Source organism: Elgaria multicarinata, chromosome 2 (genome assembly GCF_023053635.1).
Source record: "Elgaria multicarinata webbii isolate HBS135686 ecotype San Diego chromosome 2, rElgMul1.1.pri, whole genome shotgun sequence".
Lineage (NCBI taxonomy): Eukaryota > Metazoa > Chordata > Lepidosauria > Squamata > Anguidae > Elgaria > Elgaria multicarinata.
In genome coordinates, this window is record NC_086172.1 from 9471340 (window position 1) to 9493331 (window position 21992).

Below are 21992 nucleotides of genomic sequence, written 5' to 3' on the forward strand. Positions count from 1 at the left end.
GTCCTCTATGTTTTGAATACATACCTATTTTAATTTTTCTCCATTGCTTTGTTTTCGTAGCTAGTACTTTCTTCAAATTCTTATACATATCTTCCAAATCATGCCACTACTCTTGCAGTTATCTGTAGATGTATGGCATCTATAGTTCTAAATGTCAGCATGAAATTAGTATCTATGGTAGAAACTACTTATTGAACCATAACAGATATGAGACATAGAACCGGTTTGCATGATCGCAGCAGCTGAAACAAGCCACTGTTGCGTGTTTCAGCCACCACATGTGCTGGCCGGATTTTCCCATACTTGTGTGGCTTCCCGTGTCATCTAAACCTAGGCAGTATGGCTGCTTTTGGGTAGGCAGCAACCCTCAAATAATGTAACAGCCCATGGGTTATTTGAGGGTTGCTGCCACCCTAAATAAGCCATGCTACTTGGGTTCGGATGGCACGGCAAGCTGCACTGGTGTGGGTAATTAGGGAAATCCGACTTGCATGCATGGGGGCTTGTTTCAGCTGCCACGATTGTGTAAACTGAAAATGCTCCCACTTGATATATTGACAAAGTCTTTTCTGTGGGCCAGTTCACATGATCGCTGCACCCTGATGTGTCTTATTTAAGCCACGGTGGGTTGCAGCATGTGCCAGCCTCCCTTTTGAATATTTAAGTTGCCGAGGTCAGTCACCATGGCTTATTGTGTGGTGTGAATCTGGTAAAGATGCTTACGTGAGGGTTAAACAACCATCGTGTAACCTTAAAAGGGCTCATGGATTAAGCGAGGGTTGTTTAACCCTCGCGTAAGCCATCCTCACCAGGTTTGCATGACATGATGAGTCACAGGGCCTGCCAGCCATGGCTTTAATATTCAAATTGTGGGCAGTGCACACCACAACTCATTGTGGCTTCAGTAAACCACAGTGGGCTGCAGTGATCATGTGAACCCAGTCTACGGGGAGTGTTAAAACAAGTAGGACTGGTTCACGCATACAAACTGGCCATTTATTTCTTCTATTCCTCTCACCACCCAATGTATGCAGTAGTTTATATCAATGTAGTAAATATTCACATAGTTCTCCATGCAGGATGGTCAGAAGTGATTACGTGGAAAGGAAAAAAGTAGCTGGATTACATGTGTGAACCTGGCCTTTGCATATTCTGTCTCATCATGTTGCAATGTGTTCAGTTTAAATTGAATATACAGTTCAGTGTAAGTTATACTTTATTTTTCTGAAATGCAGTTTTAAGCAGGTCATGCCTGAAGCATGCGCTAAACCTTATGTGGACTGAACACATTTTGACTGATTTTCCTTCACTTGATATTGTAGGCAATAATGTTTTAAATATAGCTCCATAGGATTGCATTTAAAACAATATTAAACATATTACTCAAGAGTGGGGTGAAATGATATCTTGGATCCAGTTTGGATCTCCTTAAATTTCAGGCAGTTTTGCTTCTGAATTTGCTAAATGAAAGTCGTTCAAAAGACTATTTAACTACAACTAATATGAAGCTGAAAACTATAGTAGTATGAATTGCCTTGGGCTACATGACTGAAAAAGCCGTAGACAATGAGGATATACCGTATTTCTTCGATTGTAAGACGCCATTGATTGTAAGACGCACACTAATTTCAGTACCACCAACAGAAAAAAAGCTTTGATTCTAACAATAATAATTGCACCCGCGATTCTAAGATGCAACCTGTTTTTAAAGATGTTTATATAGGAAAAAATGTGCATTTTAGAATCGAAGAAACATGGTAATATTAAAATTCTATTCTATTTTAAAAGAGGATTTAAAGAAAAGAACCAGTAGAAAATAAATTAGATTTTTAAAAATGTCTTTTCCAGTTGCATGAAACTTCCGTGTATGACGAAAGACTTTAGGTTTGCCACAGTGGCTGGGTTTGCACAATCCAGGAAGGAAAATAAGCCACTGTCACTTATTTCCCAACCCCATGCATGCTGGTCGCACACTGCCTAAGTATTCTGGTGAGGTTGCGTAGTGGGTGGGTTTTCAAACCACCCGGAACTCATGGCTTGTTCTAGGGTTCAGGGTCATTTTGCCACCCAACCTTGCTGGGTGGCAAACCTATATACATGGGCCAGGAAAATAAGCTACAGTGGCTTACTTTATTTTTCCCATTTTGTGAAACCTGCCCAGTGGCTCAAATCTTGTATTGTTTAGTAAGTGAAGATCAGCTGTTCCCTTTGTATTTGAATGTATTTTTATTTGATGAATAAGAGGCATTGCTGTTTGCATCTCTATTTTATTGGAAGCATTAACTTCAAATTTAATGTTGTTCCTTTTTAATATCTTGTTCGTTTTTAGTATGGTAATTAGGTTATTGATGAGATGGGATACAGATTAAAGGTAATCTTGTTTTATGACTGTTTTGCAAGAAAGACGTATAGGTGGTTGCATCGCTGACTTGCAGAGTAAAATATTTTGTGTAACTTCTAAATAGATCATAGGGTTATTTAATTATTTGACAGATGCCTATATAAATCAGAGCTTAAAGGTGTGTAGTTCTAATTTTTGTGAAGAAGAACAGGCTTGGAAAAAGTGGTACTTTTACCTTTCAGAAGTCAAGCTGCTGCAGTAGACTAATATTAAACATTCTTTTTTTAAAATGTGGAATTTGCGGTCCCTTATTTGCTTTTGCGGCTTATTCTCTATGCTTGTGCAGCACTTGTTATTCCCATTTAATAATGTGCACAGAAACATGAAACATGCATGGACAGTTTATTCTGCTAAGCCCACCTATTCTTCTTGTGTGCAATTCCACATCACATGACCTGTTCACATATTAATGTATGATAAAATCAATTTGGAGGTATTGTTAGGGAACTCTACATGCAAGCTAGAAGCTCTAATGTCCCAGAAGCTTCAGTAGTAGTTTGTGTATAATGCAACATGACTTTGAGGAGGGAAAATCTCCCAAATTTGTTCTTACTGGGCATTAATTCTGCATAAAGTTACCTGCATGAAAACTAAATCTGAATCCATGAAATGTATATGCACATAGCTGTTTGCAAAATTGTGGCTATTGTGTTTCTTCCATGTTTAAATGGTATACTTCCCAAGTGAATACATAAGTCTGTCTGCCCCACCTCCCAATATTGTCCCACTGTATCATAAGCATAAATTAGAACAGCAGTTTCTTTGTTGTGGATCTTTTTTAACCAATCAGATTGGTTCTGGAAAATGTTAATTTACAAATTTCTATTTGCAAATTGTAGGATCTTATGGTCGGTGATGAAGCAAGTGAACTGAGATCAATGTTGGAAGTTAATTACCCTATGGAGAATGGCATTGTCCGGAACTGGGACGATATGAAACATCTTTGGGATTATACCTTTGGACCAGAAAAACTTAACATTGATACAAAAAACTGTAAAATACTTCTTACGGAACCTCCTATGAATCCAACAAAGAACAGAGAAAAGATTGTGGAGGTAGGTACCTTTTTCAGGATGTGTCTCACTGTTTTCCTGATGGTAGCAGAAACTACTTTTTATTACTTATTTATTAACATTTATATACCAACTTATCTGGTAAAAAACCCATGAAGGCGGTGTACAACAGTTTAGAAAACAAAAAACATTAAAACAGTAAGAACATTAAAATGTTAAAGCTACATATTTTAAAGGCTAAATTGAAAAGGTGCATCTTCAAACCCTTTCAAACGGCCAAGAGACCGGGGTGGGTGGGGCTGCATCATTTTTGAGGGGAGTGAATTCCTTTGTTTGGGGGCAACACAGGAGAAAGCCCTTCCACATATTCCCAACAAATAGGCTTCTGCCGGTAATGGTGTCCTCAAAGGGCCTTTTTTTGACAGAAAGGCTGCAGCGCATTTCAGATTACTCAGCATAAAATAGTCTGGGTGGCATTGTTCTTCTGGAGAGTGTCAACCTGATACTTTATCCAAGAACATGCAAGCATCTGGATTCAGAAAGTTTTGAAATGGCAGGGTATTCCTAGTGGCATGTGATGTTTTTTCAGTGAAGTTATCCAACTCCCATTGGCTTATTCCTGCAAAGTGCTGATTACTTTAGACCTTGTTTAATCATGCAGGTATACCTAGGGTGACCATATGGGAAGGAGGACAGGGCTTCTGTATCTTTAATAGTTGTATTGAAAGGGGGACTTTAAGCAGGTGTCATTTGTAGGCATGTAGCACCTGGTGAAATTCCCTCTTCATCACAACAGTTAAAGTTGCAGAAGCTATACTAGAGTGATTGAATACAAAAGAGGGCAGGGCTCCTGCAGCTTTAACTGTCATGATGAAGTGGGAGTTTCACCAGGTGCTGCATGCGTACATATGACACCTGCTAAAATTCCCTTTTCAATACAACTGTTAAAGATACAGAAGCCCTGTCCTACTTTTCATGTGGTTGCCCTAGGTCTATCTGTTGATAACCAGATATATGTTCCAGTTAAGAGTGTTATTAACTTCGCCGTTCTGAGCACTTGTTAGATAGGCCCAATCAGTAGGCAAGTAGTCGGGAGGGGGGGGGAGGGAAAGGACCAAGTCTTGTAACTTTTGGTTATGCCACTATGCTAAGATGGGCACTAGAAAGAAAATTGTCAACCTTAATCAATAAAGGATTCACTCTGCAATGACAAAATTGACATAAGATGCATTGGTCAAGACACTCATTTTAAGACAATGTAAGTTTAGTATTTCCTATAATGTAAAACACATTATAAGATTGCATCAACAAATAAGACGTATTACAAAAATGAGCAGAAGGAATGAGTTGTTTTTTAAATAGAAGATCTAAAGATGGGAACTACGTAGAGAAATCTGATGGTGCTATAAAGGGGCTAATAGTAGTATTTATATGTCATGCTCTCTATATAAACTTGTATTCTGAAAGTTACTTCTAATTTAGCCCTATGTCAAAATAGCTTAAGTATCTCATACAATTTAACCGTTTTTCCACAGCAAAAATAAATAAACTGATGTGCTTTCTGTTGTATATTAACTGAGTCTAGCAACAGTCATTTTTAATCCAATTTCTTGTCCTCATTCTTTTAAGTAAAATGCATTTATTTTTCAAATGAATCAATTATCTCATGGAAGAAAGGACAACTACAAAAATAAATGTTAAGTATTATTTCTTGGCATAAACAATCACAATGCTTTCCACCTAGGAGTGGCCTTTGATAATGAAGCAAGATAATTAAATGTAAACTAGATATTATAAAGAGCTGCTATGTTTTTACTTTGGAGCATGCAGTAATTCAGACAATTGTACTTTCTCTTTGCACTTTCCCTTCCCACAAAGCGATGCTTCTCGTAGCAGTGCGTCACTTCCAGCCCCTGGCTGTCCTCTCATGACATTTCCAGTGAAGATCAGTCAGTTTTGACATGAGGGTGTTTATTTTAATAGAGGTTAATGGGGAAAATATTTCATATTGCCTGCAGGGTTAGTTTATTATCCAATATTCATCTCTAAAAATAGAACTTTTAATTTGGTGATTGTATATCCAGGAGCCTAAAATGTAAGAATCCATTTTAGTAACTAGAATATTCCTCTGAGTCATACTTTCAGAGCTAAAATTTACAAATTGCTTCTGCCCCACAGTAGCTGTTTTGTTTCTGGCATTAGACAACTTTAATGTAAAACTTTGATTATTTGATTATTTTACATAGACTTCCTGAGTTAAAAAGCAAAACTCTGAAATTCTTGTAGTCTGTTATGCTAGAAATTAACCAGTTATTCTGTTAAATAGAACAGCAGCCTTTTTAAAACACTTCTCTAGGTAACTGGAATTAAATCAGCTTGGCATCTTCTCAAAACTGTTTATTGGAAATAGTTAATGTTAGAGCATATTTCATTTAAACAGCTTCAGAACTTCCAGAGTTTGAGCCAAACTCATCAGTGGTGGAGTTAATCAGTGTTTCTTTGCTACTTGAACAAATTCTTTATTCCAAAATCAAATGTCAATACTGAAGCATTTATATATTTTAATCCCATCTTTTTACTAAAAATATTTTCCAGATGACTCACAACTTAATCCTGAAATGAAAACTATAAGTCATAAAAACTCTAACATTTGTCATAAAATCCTAACATTTCTCAAAAGCAGTATTTGTTTCTTCTAAAACTTTCTTCATTTATGTGAATGCGAACTCATACAACTATGCAAAAGAGACTCCAGAAAGCTATACAGCCCCATAGTTCAGAGCGTGTATGCTTGAGGCTTTCCTGATCCTTTTAAAAAATTGTATCTTGCCTTTTAAGGCAAAACGCTCACTCAGCATGGCTTGCAACATCGTAGATAAAAAATAATAACAAAACAATAGAAATATAATCAAGCAATAAGCCAATGACAAAAAAATAGAGTAAAAAACAAAGCAGAAGGAAAGTAACTAATAATGTCTGGTAATACAGTACAATTTTCAGTCTCCACTTAAAAGTAAGTAATGATGAGGCTAGCAAAGCCTGCGGAAGAAGGCGTTCTGCTCTATTTGCCTTCAAAGGCCTCGCTTGCTTGCATTGTAACATTTAAAATAAGCAGTGTAAATCCTCCTGCAAAATTGGATATTAATGCTAAGACATTATAGGTGGTACCTTCACACATTGCACTTTTAAGATAAAAATACTAACTTTTTTGAAAAAGGGGAGGGGAACTTGCAGGAATATCCTTGTGAACAAGTACGGAAAGCAAAGTCAGGAAACAGTGTTGTCATACACAGATCATAGCTATGAAACTTAGCGTAATACATTTTATTTTCCAGGTAATGTTTGAAACATACCAGTTTTCTGGGGTCTATGTAGCTATTCAAGCAGTACTCACTCTGTATGCACAAGGTAAGTGCAAACACTATTTTGAGTTACATGTACCATTAAAAAAAAAGCCTTATGTTTTTGGGACATGATCGGGAGACGATGAGCGCGCTGCCACTAATGTGCTCCTAAATTGTGCTTTCAATTAACAAGCTATCATAAACCTGTTTGTAGGTTGTTATCATGATGTCCGAACCCAGTCACTGGATTGTTTAGGGGTTATATAACCCAGAGTTAACTGAACACAAATTGTAGGTTAACTCTGGGCTGCTTAACCCTTAAACAACCTAGGATGTCCGGGAATGCAGCAGAGACATCTCTCCCTCTCTCCTCTGCCCCCCCCCTCAGCAATTTGTGGAGTAATCAAACGAGGAGAGCACGTTATATGTGAATTTGGTCAGTCCAAAAGGCTCCAAAGCTTTCTCAATTGGCTGCTTCATTTCCTGAGATTGCAGGAAGATGGCTTCACCTCTGTAGCCAAAGAGAATAAAATGTTTATCTGATGCTTATAGAACCACGTTGTTTGATGGAAGTTGTAAAAGTGGTCAGATTAACGCTATAATGACGAACTTGCATTATATTTGAAATTTTAAAGGATATGAAGAAAATAGCTATTGTCAGCAACATTTATTGCTACAATTTGGTTTATACTGGTTAATGCGTAGATGTTCTGTTCTGGATATATGAGCAGCAACATATATGCACTCACACACACACTCACACACAACTTAGCGTGTTAGGTAGTACTAACTCAGATTTAAGTGCTGGCTTGGAAACGGTTGGTGTCCATTTTCTTTATTACCAGCTGTGATGCTTTTGTTTCTTTTAAGAACAGAAACACAAACAAACCTGGATCAGGAAAGGACCCATAAAAGAAAGGAGGACTGTAATAGATGACACTAGGATTGAGCTGACATATTTATGGTGCTTACCTTAGGATTCTGCCAAAACCTCTCCCATAATAATGTGAATAGTAAGAATTATTTCTAAGGCTGCAGTATAGAAGACTTGAGGTGTTCTGGTAACTTGCTTTCTGTTTTGAGGAGGGAAAAATACACTGTGACAAGCTTATTCTTGATTTTGTATTTCATAAAAGATCTGGATTTTATACTCCTAACAATGATCCAGATGCTGCTGTGGTCTGTGACTCTGATATTAATTGAAGGCAGAACTGCAGCTTTTTATCCATTTGATCTCAAACTTACTGGCATAGGATGTTGTACAAGATAAATTATGGGACTGAAGAAATTTATGAAGTACGGGGACTTTATTGGCTATTAACAAAGCCAATGGTTTGGGAATGCAGCCCAGTTCTCAACTATCCCCAAATATTTAATTGCTAGAAGATGGAAATAATTGAACTTTATGGTATATCACTGGTTAAACCTTTTTTCTTACATATTTGTGTGGGACCAATTAAAAATAGATGGAAGGGTACAGTCAGAGCAAAGAGGAGGGAGCTTTTCATACATGCACCCCCCCCCCATGTTTCCTCATTCCAACTAATGGGATCTGAAGGAATCAGCCTTCTGTGCACATGATCACATTCTAGAATCAACTATTCAAGTAGGAGTGGAACCACTGAATTACAGTGCCCCAGTAACGAACCCAGGTAGGATAGTATGGTTGATGTTATCAGAAGCCTCCAAAAGAATTAGCAGGGTCACATGGCCACACTCCCCCCATCCTTCTCCCAGCATAGGTAATCGATCAGGGTGGCCAAGGCAGTTTTGGTTCCAAAACCAGGCCTGGAACCAGATTGAAAGAGACCCAGATTCAAATGTTCTCATGTCCTCTTTGCAATTCTTCTTCAGGTTTACTGACTGGTGTTGTTGTAGATTCTGGAGATGGTGTTACACACATCTGTCCAGTTTATGAAGGCTTCTCTCTTCCACATCTCACCAGGAGGCTAGATATTGCTGGTAGAGATATTACCAGATACCTCATCAAGGTAAGTTGGAGATATTAAATCTGAGAGGAAGGTATATTGGCCTTTCTTCTATTACTTGAGCTCTTTTTTTTAGTCATGCAATGGAATAGAATAGAAACTCAGCCAATGGGATATTTCTAATAAAAGATTAATATTGTCCCTAGAGCTGTTTTGTGAAAGAAAGGGGTATTAAACACCCTTCCCAAAATACCTGAAGGCAGGGGTTGAATTTACTTGCGTCACTTTCTCAATTGCAGCTCTCTCTGCAATTCCTGTTTGCTACCAAAATGCATTTTATAGCCCAAGGGGTTCATAGAAATGCCTGTACAACAATACAGTGTGTATTAAATACTCTGAACTTTGTTTAAGAAATAGAAATACTGTATGATTATACTGCAACACATTGTTTATGTTGGCTTAACAAAATAGACTTCCTATGTGAATTTCTTCCTGAAGGGCATTTACTTTTCACAGTATTCTAATATCAGTTTGAGCTTACATTTCTTTCAAGACTGACTAGTTTAGTGGGACCTCTTCAGACACTACAGTAAACATCTCCAATATTTTTGATCTACCTTAAAGCCTAAACACTGTCCCTTGATTTCAAGGAGACTCACTATGACTGATGAGAAGTCCTTGAGATAGGGTGGGTATCCTCTATAGTTCTGCTAGGAAATGCTAACATTACAAATATGCTTTGCCTTTGCAGCAAAATCTTAAGAATAACTTGACTTCTGCCTTTGTTTTTCTGCGCATTGTGAGGATAGTAACGTCTTCTCTGAATGTATATATGTTTTAATCACATTTCTGTCCTTAAACACATGAGGCAGTTTACTGCAATATTAAGAATATAATGCAAAGTGTAAATAAAAGATCACAATGCAAAATTATGTATTAGCTGTGGAGAATTGAAAAGAAATCACAGCTTCACTTAAAATGAAGGTGAATAAAGAGGTTTTAACAGCATGGCTAAAACAAAGCAGGAAGATTCCAAAATAAGATATTCCAATATTCCAAAATAGTGGTATCATTATAGATAAAAGCCCTTCCTTAAACACCGCTAGGTCCTGTCTCTTGAACAGAAGGCCTCTGGAAGATCTTAAGGATCAGGTTGATTTTATATGCGAGAAAACAGTCCTTGTTGTGACACACTTGACTCAATCCTATTAGGACTTTAAAGGCAATAAATATCTTAAAACTGGCCGGAAACATACTAGTGAGGGAAAGTAGGTTTTAATATTTTCTCTGCTTAATCAGCTGCCAGAATTCTGTGCAAGCTGTCTTCAAGAAGCCTAGATAGAGCACAATTCAGATCTGAACAACTTTAAATGACATCTGTGTGTTTCCTTCACACTTAATGAGAGGCTCTTATACATCTTGTACCTGATAATCCATACCTGAGTTTAAAATATAAAGTGAGTCCTCAGTCAAGCACACAAGATAAACGTTTGGATTACCGTCATAACAGATAAAATTTCTGCACTTAGCAATTAATCTGTCTTTTAGAAACCTGCATTCCTTAAAAAAGTCATGTACATAAGATAGTATAGTCGTTTTCAGATATGCCACTAATTCACTTATTTTAATACCAGCTGCTTTTACTACGAGGCTATGCCTTCAACCATTCTGCTGATTTTGAGACGGTTCGTATGATTAAAGAAAAGCTCTGCTATGTGGGCTACAACATTGAACAGGAGCAGAAACTGGCCTTGGAAACTACTGTTCTGGTTGAGTCCTACACGGTGAGTCTTCAAGTGTAACACTTTAGGCAGTAATTCAAATGTTTGAATGAAACCTATTACTAAGTATTGATCAAATTGGCTGCTATGGTTCAAATTCTGTTGTGTCAAAAGTGACTGTGCTCAATTAAATCTTACGTGACTTAATAGATGGTTTATCTGAAGATAGTGGGTAACTCTGTTACCGCTTGATATCTGCTTAACTATTGCTCTTTACACATGAACTACCACAGTTGTATAACTTGTGATTTGCCCTGGCATTTATCCTCTTTGCCACTTCTTGCTGCAAAATATTGTGTATTGCTTTTTGTTAGCTCTTGTAAAACACCTTGGGGCCCTTATCATCCCAAGGTGTGTAATAAAAAAAATTAAGTTAAAAGCCCCAAAAGAGGAGGAAGATAAAGGGTACTTATACAGCGGCCATAATGCTGCATTGCAGGAAGACACAGTCACTCTAGCAGCAAATTTTGCATCAGCTATGTTTTTTTGGCCAAATGTTAAAGGAAAAAGCCACAAACCACACACTAGGATAGCAATCAGTGTGACTTTAAGACCAGCCCAGATTCCTAGGAATGGAGCTGTGGTGGTGGGAAAGGACGGGGGTAGGGGGTGGGGGAAGCAGGGGTGTTGGCCGTAGATTTCTTTGTAATTCATTTCATTTAGCATATGCCACCCTGCAGTAAAGTTCTCAGGGCAGCTCTTGTTCAACCCCACCCACCCAATTGTGACAAAGTAGGCTACAGCTCTCTGAATCATTATATTATAGCATCAGTGAGCATTAATTCTGTTTATATAGATAGATTCCTGCTTTGCGTGGTATCAAAATTAAGCGGGTAGCCATGTTAGCCTGATTCAGCAAAAGCAACAGACTCCTGTGGCACCTTCAATACTAACACATTTATTATGGCAAAAGCTCTGTGGACTGGAGTCCACTTCCTCAGTTGCGTGAAGTGTTATGATGAATTACAGGTCTGTGTATATACACATAATTAAGGTGGGTGGGAGAATTGTAGTCAGTGAGTTTAGAAAATGCAGGAAGTACGGACAGTGATAATTACTTTATTAACAGTGGCCTTTCCTCCAAACAGTTGTTGGTTGATAACACACAGATCCTTGCATTGGTAAGCTGATTAACAGATGTAGTGCGATATAAAGAGAAAGAAAAAACCTTTGGCCCTGGTCAAGTTGCAGGAAATAGAGCTGAATCTCCTGATTAATTGTAGTTCAGCTGTTTCATGTTGCAATTTCCTCTTTAAAACAGCTACTCACTAGCAACAACAGAGATATAGACACAGGAATCGGACTTTGTTTATATCACTGTGGCAGATCCCAATGCCAGCTCTGTCCCATGTCTATTCCGGCAGCACTATTACAGGACCTAATAATGTTGTTCGTAACATCAAGAGTTCATACACCTGCCCTGTCTGTGTAAAATGCCCTTTTGCATTTTACACAGAACAAACAGGCTAGAATCTTTGCAAAATAATTAATAGACCCAAATCTGACATCAAAAATGGCAATATTAAAGAAACAACAACAGTGAGGGAACATTTCAACTTTTCAGGATGCTCTGTCACTCACCTTAAACAGGCCATTCATAAACAAAGGAATTTCAATTAATCAAGAGGTTCAACTCCTATCACTTTGTGGCTTAAACAGAGACAAATGTGTTGTTAACACACGTAGTGAGATAATCAGCTCACCAATGCAAGGATGTTTGTGTTATCACCGAACAACTGTTCTGTGAATGGCGAGTGAAGGTAACCATCACTGCCTGTACTTCTTGCATTTCATTTCCCCCTGACCTCAGTGTTTGCAATCATACCACCATCACCACCATCTGTATATATGCTTTAACTTGGCAGAACACTCTCTATATATGAGGAAGTGTCCAGTCCATGAAAGATTATGCCATTATAAATCTGTTAGTCTCTGTTTTTTTAAAAAATCAAAATTAAGATACTTGCATAGAAAAACGTGAAATACAGTATGTGTATGGTCCAAAGCACCCAGGTTATAAAAGAAAAGTCTGTCATTCTTAAGGGAGAGGCAGGATATGTAGGATATGAAAGCTATAACAGAAGCCAGAAAGAGAGACAAGCAGCAAAGTTTGAATATGGAAATTCCCCATCACATGCTTAAACCAGCCTTAGATTGCTGGAGAGTGGATTTTCCAGTGATAACAGGAATGTATCAGAATGGTACTTGTATTTTATAAGTAACTTTAGACATTCTATTACATAGCTCCCAGATGGAAGAATTATTAAAGTTGGTGGTGAACGGTTTGAGGCACCGGAAGCTCTGTTCCAGCCTCACTTGATCAATGTGGAAGGGGTTGGCGTTGCTGAGCTTCTGTTCAACACCATCCAGGCTGCTGATATTGACACTAGGTAGGAGCCACAAATCTACTGTTCTGAGTCTATGTAAAGATGGAAGACTGGATGGGAGGAGACACTTCCTGGTTTTTGTATCTGTACATGTGTTGAAGAACCGGGAGTCTTTGAAAAGACAAAGTTCAAGGATTTGAAAAAATGGCAATCAGTCATGCATGCAGTATTGACTATTGCGCAGAGAGAATACTAAATGTGGGAAGGGTATGGTTATTCTAGCCTTTGTTTAGGGTTTTATTATTGCATTTTAGCGGATTATGTTACCCTTTATGGGAGTAAAAGCATGTCTTTGTACACTGGAGTTGCTGCATACATGCTGGTTGTTTACATTACAAAGAGTGTGTTCGATCTTTAGGTCTGAGTTCTATAAGCACATTGTGTTATCTGGAGGTTCCACTATGTACCCTGGGCTGCCTTCACGACTGGAACGTGAACTTAAACAGCTTTACCTGGAACGGGTCCTAAAAGGTGATGTGGAAAAGCTTTCAGTAAGTACTCATCCTTCAAATGATTCTTTCTGGATTAAGTCGTATGCAGCAGTGTCACTAGAGGGAGCAAAGTGGTCAGCAATATAGTGGTACTGTCTGGATTAAATTTGTGAACTTTGAATAACCACTCTTGAATAGCAATTACTACAGTTGTTCCCTGCCTTGAGCTGTACTAGTTTTGATGTAAATATGTTGAAGATATATTGTGACCTGTTTGGAAGCGGCCGCTCTATTAGAACTGAGAAGAAGCTCAGGTTCCAAAACTTATTTTCTTAAAGCCCATAGATGCTCCCTTTGAAATGTCTATCTGTCCTTTAAAGCAATGCTTTTACCTACTAATACATTGACTGGTCGGAATAGAAGTTCTTCTTTATTTGGTGAACTGCCCAGAGAGCTTCTGCTATTGGGTGGTATAGAAACCTACTGAATAAAATGCAGTGATTATATTACGGTCTTCTATTTTAGAGAAAGCTCTTTGTTGTGTCAATTTATTAAATGTTTACATTTGTATCAACCTGTTCAAAAAATATGCAAGACTTCATTGTCTAAATGATGGTACATTGAGTTCAGGCTTGTGGGATCTACTCTGTGCTAGGACCCAAAAAGTCCACCAGCTGGCGCCAGGTGCAAAATAGTTGCTGAGGAGGGGTGGAACCATTATTTGCTTCAGTCTATGAGCCATAAACTCACACAATCGGCATTTAAAGGAGAAATCTGTATTTGAAATACTACACATGAGTAATTCTAACAATCTCATTTGGAGAGAGAAGGGATGTTCTTTTTTTAAAAATATGAGTGTATATGACCTACAACATCTTAAGAGACTTTCGCATAAGAGGAATGCCTCTGTGCATCATCTAAAACAAAGAAAAGACGATTTTTCAGAAACATTGCATGTACTTGTATGAAAATATAAGCAAATTGATCTACAATTGAAAATTGCTTTAATTGGGTTGCAGCTCTACTAAATCTTTTTGATGAAATCCAGTTGTCCATTGAAATCCAGTTGTGTCCATTGCTGACACAACAGCATCTACCAGAGCAACAGATCCCCCCACACACACACAGCCTGCAACCCACATGCCCCCAATTTGTTCTTAAGGGAGACGTTTATCCCCAAAAGAAGACCTTCATGTAATATAATTTAATATAATATAAACTTCCTTGAATATAGATCCTCGTGTGGCAAGCTGCAGTTACTGCAGCCGAAACTCTCCCCACGGCCTGAGTTCGATCCCAGCGGAAGCTGGTTCTCAGGCAGCTGGTTCAGGTCGACTCAGCCTTCCATCCTTCCGAGGTCGGTAAAATGAGTACCCAGCTAGCTGGGGGAAAGGTAGCCACGACTGGGGAAGGCAATGGCAAACCACCCCGCTGCAAAGTCTGCCAAGAAAATGTCAGCGAAAGCAGGCGTCCCTCTAGGAGTCAGTAATGACTCAAGTGCTTTGCACGAGAGGTTCCTTTCCTTCCCTTCCCTGAATACAATGGATTACAAATTAGAGGACTCAAAATAACCTATATACTAACATTGGGATATTCCAATACTCCAGTTCGTTGTGTGGCTTAATATCACACGTAATTAGATCCTCTGCCTTTCTCTCCTACTGTTAAGCAAATATACATACCACTGCCCACAACTACATAATTTTGTAATTGTTATTAGATTGCAGCATGAGGGGAAATGTCTTTCCACTTTTTGAGTTAAACATGCAAGGCATGCAATGTGTTCATCTTAGGTTCACTTTTATAAGGAGGCAAAGCAAACCCAATGCTGAAGTCAGATCAGAGTTCCAGTCTGTTCCATAGCACTTTATTTATTTATTTATTTATTACATTTCTATACCGCCCAATAGCCGGAGCTCTCTGGGCGGTTCACAAAAATTAAAAACATTCAAAGTATAAAACCATAAAATACAATATAAAAGCTCAACCAGATAAAAACAGCAGCAATGCAAAATTACAAATTTAAAACATCAAGTTAAAATTTATTTATAGACTGTTAAAATGCTGGGAGAATAAAAAGGTCTTCACCTGGTGTCTAAAGGCATATAATGTAGGTGCCAAGCGAACCTCCTTAGGGAGCTCATTCCACAGCCGGGGTGCCACAGCAGAGAAGGCCCTCCTCCTGGTAGCCACCTGCCTCACTTCCTTTGGCAGGGGCTCGCGGAGAAGGACCCCTGAGGGTCCAGGCAGGTACATACAGGAGGAGGCGTTCCTTCAGATAGCTTGGCCCCAATCCGTTTAGAGCTTTAAATGTTAACACCAGCACTTTGAATCGGGCCCAGACCTGGAGTGGCAGCCAATGAAGCTGGAAAAGGACTGGCGTGATGTGGTCTCGTCGGCCAGTCCCTGTTAGTAACCGTGCTGCCCTGTTTTGTACCAGTTGAAGTTTCCGGACTGTTTTCAAAGGCAGCCCCACGTATAACGCATTGCAGTAATCCAAATGAGAGGTTATCAGAGCATGGATAACTGTAGCTAGGCTATCTCTGTCCAGAAACAGGGATCTTCTGGAAATAAGGTATAAGATAACTTCATATTGATAGCTTACTGGTTCTTCTATTACCTGTTCTTATTTACAGTTAAATTTTTGGAATGTGACTGGCTAAGAGTTCGGAAAACATCAGAAAGTAAAACATGCTTAAAAATCTATTAGGAATATTCTATTAATATTCTGATAGTGCAGCCACTGCCCATCCACAAAAAAGAGGGTTGTTTAAATTTCAGTTCTGTGATTACTATACTTTTTGGCAATTTTGTCTCATAACATCTAGTCACGTTGTTCATTTTCTTTCCCTGTAAGAAATTTAAGATTCGCATTGAAGATCCTCCTCGTCGAAAGCACATGGTGTTCCTGGGTGGTGCGGTTCTAGCAGACATCATGAAGGACAAAGACAACTTCTGGATGACCAGACAAGAATACCTAGAGAAAGGGGGGCATGTGCTTGAGAAGCTTGGCGTGACTGTGCGATAAACTCAGAAGCTTATTCCCATCAAAGCTTTGATCCTCTCATTCCTTTATTGCCAATCTTTGAACTCATTCAGCTACACGACATGGAAAGGCCTGTTTCTGCCCTTTGACCCAAAGGCCAGGTTTTGTTCTGGTTCCTTTTTATTTGATAACGTGGCTATATTTGACTACTTAATTGGACCACTTCTCTGCAAACAAAACTTAGGGCAAGAGTGACCAGTCTACTGCCTTGTTCGTTCCCAGTAGGCAGTTGGGTAATTCCAGTAGCCTTTTTCTTCTTGCTTTATTGCTGTAATGCTGTCGGCTTTTGTCTGTAGCTCATCATGGATGGAATCGCATTGTTAGCATGAGAAAATCTTTGGACAGGAGCGCTTTACTATCATGTGGTTGGTTGTAGTAGTTTATCTTTGCATCCTTCTGCCTTCAGTGCTGTACTATTCAGTGTCTTTATATCTTTGCTTAGGAACTCGGAAATCCGGTCAAACTGCCAGCATATTTTTTTAATGCTATCCAAGGATATTTTGGGTTCCATAAACATAAGCCTTCTGAAATTAATCACCATGGAAATTGTCTTTGGATCTCTGAATCAAGTAGCAAAGTTGAGGGAAAACTTCTATATTGCTTTTCCTAAAAGAGCAGCAATTTGCATGGCTGCTGCTCCAAATTAATTATCTGGACCTTTTGGATTTTTCTCTCTCATGTGTATATTTCTAGCTTTATGAAGTGGCCGTAGATAGTCTTTTCTCATATGGAATGCATACAGTTAGTTTCTTCTTCCTATATTTTTCCTTTTGTTTTTGGTACCATATATTTTATTGCCATTGGGCTTAAAGGGTGGTGTTTTTTTTTTTTTAATGGGCAACATTAGAATGTCATCTGGGACTGGATTTCCCAGATATAATCTATTGAAAGTAATATGTTCAAAAAAGTCTGTGAACTTTAATTACTGGTACAACACTACAAAAACATTGAATTGTATTAAATTTTGAACACACAGTAACTCAGTGCCAAGTAATTATTGCAATTTATAAAATATAATTGTTAATGTTATTTAAAATCACCCAGATATTTATATGGAACTGTCAATAGGTTGTGAAGAATGACCTATAATTTGTAGCCATTTTTTTTTAAAAAAAAAATGGAATGTAGGCCTTGTGGTTAACTGGTAAATACTCAGTTTACCTGTCTAATCTTGACTCTAGGACAAAGAGAAATAAAACAAATATTTGAAATACTGTTTAATTAAAGACAAATGTGCCGTTGAAGAATGGTATGGTGGTTATCTTCCTTCATGGTGATATCCACAAGGAAGACCAGAAGAAAAAAACTGCTTTTCAGAGCATTCCTGCTAAATTTGTATTTTTTTTCTTTCACACATGTGCATACAAAGAGTACGCCTCTCAGAAAGATGGCTGGAACAGCTTCAGTTAGAATAATCAACAACTTTTCCAGATGCTAATTTCTGCTACGTACATTCTCCTTCCTTGTGCATTGTTGATAGGCTTATCATTCCTTCCCCTACTTTTTTTTAGCTAGTACTAAAAAGAATACCTATTAAAAACAAGCACAAATCTGCAAAAATGCTTTAATGTCACACACATGGGATCCAGTGAGTAGCATGGTACACTATAGCAGTGTTCACACAATCGTTGGGGCAAAAGAGCCCATTGTTGGTTCTTTCCCTGCTCCCGCATGACCATGTTTTACATAATGACCCACAGTGCAGTGCGGATTGCTGTGTCATCTGGCACAGCAGGGATAGCTTTGTACGAACTGCAGTAGGGGTTGTGGAGTGGGTCCGAAGCCATCCCCATCATGACAGGTTTGGACAACACGGTGACTCACGCTGCATTGTGGATAATTATGTAAAATGTGGTCGTACGACCAGCACGTGGAAGGGTGGGGAAAGAACCAACTATGGATTCTTTTGCCCCTGTGATTGTGCGACCCAGCCATTGGCCCCATTCAGACAACACGCTAAACCATGCTGCTTAACCACAAAATGGTTCCATTAACCATTAACCGTGTGGTCTTAACGGGGCCACTGAGTAATTTCTGATTGTTTCATCTCTTTCTGCTTTTTTAATTTCTGCTTACCTTGCAAGCTTTTACCCTACCATTTTCTCCTTATTTCTAGCAGGTGAAAATCCCAAAGAGGAGCGATGATGGCTCTATAGTCAAGGTAGTTTTCTACAAAGAGAAGCGCTAAATGAGGGGAAACTGAACTAGATAACCTGAAGTTAAATATGTTCCCTGAAATACATATGCTTTACAAAAGCTGCCTTTTAGAGAGTTGCTTGCAGAAAAGACTGACTCAGAACTCTCAGCCTTCTACTTCTGTGTGGGAGAACTTGCAGTGGCTTCTCTCAAAATCATAGAATCATAGAATAGCAGGGTTGGAAGGGGCCTACAAGGCCATCGAGTCCAACCCCCTGCTCAGTGCAAGAATCCACCCTAAAGCATCCCTGACATGTGGTTGTCCATCTGCCTCTTGAAGGCCTCTAGTGTGGGAGAGCCCACAACCTCTCTAGGTAATTGATTCCATTGTCATACTGCTCTAACAGTCAGGAAGTTTTTCCTGATGTCCAGCTGGAATCTGGCTTCCTTTAACTTGAGCCCGTTATTCCATGTCCTGCACTCTGGGAGGATCAAGAAGAGATCCTGGCCCTCCTCTGTGTGACAACCTTTTAAGTATTTGAAGAGTGCTATCATGTCTCCCCTCAATCTTCTCTTCTCCAGGCTAAACATGCCCAGTTCTTTCAGTCGCTCTTCATAGGGCTTTGTTTCCAGACCCCTGATCATCCTCGTTGCCCTCTGAACACGCTCCAGCTTGTCTGCGTCCTTCTTGAATTGTGGAGCCCAGAATTGGACACAATACTCTAGATGAGGCCTAATCAGGGCTGAATAGAGAGGAACCAGTACCTCACATGATTTGGAAGCTATACTTCTATTAATGCAGCCCAAAATAGCATTTGCCTTTTTGCAGCCATATCGCACTGTTGGCTCATATTCAGCTTGTGATCTACAACAATTCCTTCTCGTTTGTAGTATTGCTGAGCCAAGTATCCCCCATCTTGTAACAGTGCCTTTGGTTTCTATTTCCTAGATGTAGAACTTGGCTTGTTCTACAGCGCACCCTACATCTATAGGGTGTGCTGTTGAAACTCACAATAATACGCAGAGTTTAAAGTTAAGCTCACTCCAACATTAAAGTCAAGTTTCTTCAGAAGAGAGAAGGGCTGGCAGGCGTCTCGATTATCCATTAAACAGTGACCAAGTACAACTTTCACAGAATGGTTGCTAAGAAGAAACTGGGCAGCAGCTATTTTAAAAGCTTGGAAAGTTGAGAAAGCACTACCAAGAGAGAAATCCTCAACTTTCTTTTTTTAAAAAAATGCAGTGAAAAATCCTCTGTCCCAGGGACTCTTCAGAGAAGATGCCACATTTTTCACCATAAAGTTATGCCGATAAGTGAAGAACTGTGTTCAGAAATGGAAAATGTTAATAAATAAGACTTCTAGACGTGAGGGGCAGTGGAAGTAAATGAAGTTCTAAACTTTCAATAGTGAAATTGCGAAATCTGGCAGTTATTCGTCCACATAGACGGCTATGGGCATGGCTAGAAGGGGCGATATCCTGGGGATTATCCCTGTGTGTAGACGTGCCACGTGTAGACCGAGGGGGAGACCTCGTGTTAACCATATCGTGAGATCCTCTCCCCTCCGTCGCACTAGACCCGGTAGGTCTAGCCATGGCCAAAGTTTTCAAAATCTGAAAAACCTGTAATGTAGGGTGCAGGTAACCCTATCGAAATCAATGGTCTTTATTTTGGATTATGGCCACAGGAATTTGAAGGACAAGGAGTCCCAACCAGGGAAGGAGAAAGAGCGGATTTTTTTTTTTTTTTACAAAAACTGATTGTGTTTTTCCCCCAGGATCTGTTAAACATGAATGACAATAGGTGCATACAAGTTAACAGGTCCATCATATATGGCCGCTAAAGCATTTAGTACTCATTTTCACTCTTACCAAGATAACAAACAGTGTAAAATGACTGAGGCTAGAGATTGGAGCCACCAAGGTTCTTAGACTTTGCTACAAGCATATTTCCAAATTGAGCAAACTCCGTTTCTTTAGGTGGAGTGAATGCACTTTCTGAACAACAAAAGCCTGTTTTCCAGTTCAATGCATTTAAAATGGAAAGATCAAATCCTCAGTGTTTCTGAAGCAAAATAAGAATAGACACTTAGCTGATACTTTCAGTTGATTCATCTATTCTTGTTATATTATTATTATTTATATAGCACCATCAGTGTACATGGCTGATGGTGTACAGAGTACATGGCTGATCAACTGTACAGAGAAAAATAATAAAATATATGAAGAATTTACTGCGCTAGAGATGAAAGAAATTACTGGTAACCATACAGACCAAGGAAAATACCGTATTTCTTCGATTGTAAGACGCCATCAATTGTAAGACGCACACTAATTTCAGTACCACCAACAGAACCCCCCCCCAAGACACCCGCGATTCTAAGACACACCCCATTTTTAGAGATGTTTATATGGGGGGAAAAGTGCGTCTTAGAATTGAAGAAATAGGGTAGGTATGGCGGAGAATATAATGCAAGGCAATCTATGTGGCAGTAGGATAAATGCTCCAGAGGCTGAAAAACTATGAATAGAACAAAAATTAATACAAGCAAGGAACACTTAAGTTTTCTGATAAGAATAGAGAGAGGCAGTTTAAATAGACATTACTCAAGATGTACTGAGTACTGAAAACAACAGTTACAAGGTTGACTCTAAGATACCTTGATACTTTTTTATTTTAACTGAGAAGAAAAGCTTAGATTTTAATTTGGCATGGGAAATGTGATATTTCTTTTAGAAAATGAAGAAATTGGGCATTCAAGCTTGGATAGAACATTTGGTACTTCCAGTGTTCCTTTTTTCTGAAAATGAGTAGATCATGCATATACTCATAGGCAGTATAGCTCTTGCGTGCCAGCTGTTTGGGAGAAGCCAGTAGGCTTGTCTTGCATGGAAGCATCTAGAGGAAGCATCTTGCTGGCTGCTGTCACAAACAGAATAGTGGATTTGATGTGCCCTTGATCTGCTACATCAACAGTGTCATCCTATGCATATCTATTCAGAAGTTAGTCCTATTGAGTACAATGGATTCTTGTGGCCTGACCATGTTTAAGGTATAAATATTGAATACAAATATTTGTCAGCAAGATAGTAAAGGTTGGAGCAAATCAATTTTGTTTTAACTTATGGTAGGATGATGGCCACCATAATTATATTTTGCATTGACTTTTTCGAAGGTGTATATTTGATTTTAGTACATCCCACGCACCAGGGCTGGTATTAAAATATTCTTGATCTAAGCTAGCCTTCCCCAGCCCCATGCTGTCCAGATGTTTTCGATTTCATCTACTGTCCCACCCAACATAGCCAACGGTCAGGAATTCTGGGAATTGTAGTCCAAAACATCTGGAGGACACGAAGTTGGGAAAGGTTCGTCATCTGAGCCTTGAGGGAGCCCTAGTTCAAACGAAGTCTTCTCATATTTGGAAGGTCATAGGATAGAGAGCAACGATATCTCCCTACTTATAAAAAAACCCCAAACCAACCTAAGGCCATGGTTCATCAAAAGTTGAGATTAAGTCTCAT

The 21992-nt window shown here is 38.9% G+C and overlaps 1 protein-coding gene across 1 annotated transcript in view; it reads left to right on the forward strand.

Annotated features, from left to right (window-relative positions):
* Nucleotides 1-17310, forward strand: part of ACTR2 (actin related protein 2) — a 351444-nt gene extending 334134 nt beyond the window's left edge. The window contains exons 4-10 of the mRNA XM_063115993.1: nt 3241-3456; nt 6750-6822; nt 8613-8749; nt 10321-10470; nt 12712-12857; nt 13213-13345; nt 16143-17310. Coding sequence (XP_062972063.1) covers nt 3241-3456; nt 6750-6822; nt 8613-8749; nt 10321-10470; nt 12712-12857; nt 13213-13345; nt 16143-16313 — 1026 coding nt within the window. The 3' untranslated portion in view covers nt 16314-17310. The remainder of the gene's footprint in view (nt 1-3240; nt 3457-6749; nt 6823-8612; nt 8750-10320; nt 10471-12711; nt 12858-13212; nt 13346-16142) is intronic.
* The last annotated feature ends 4682 nt before the right edge of the window (nt 17311-21992 follow it).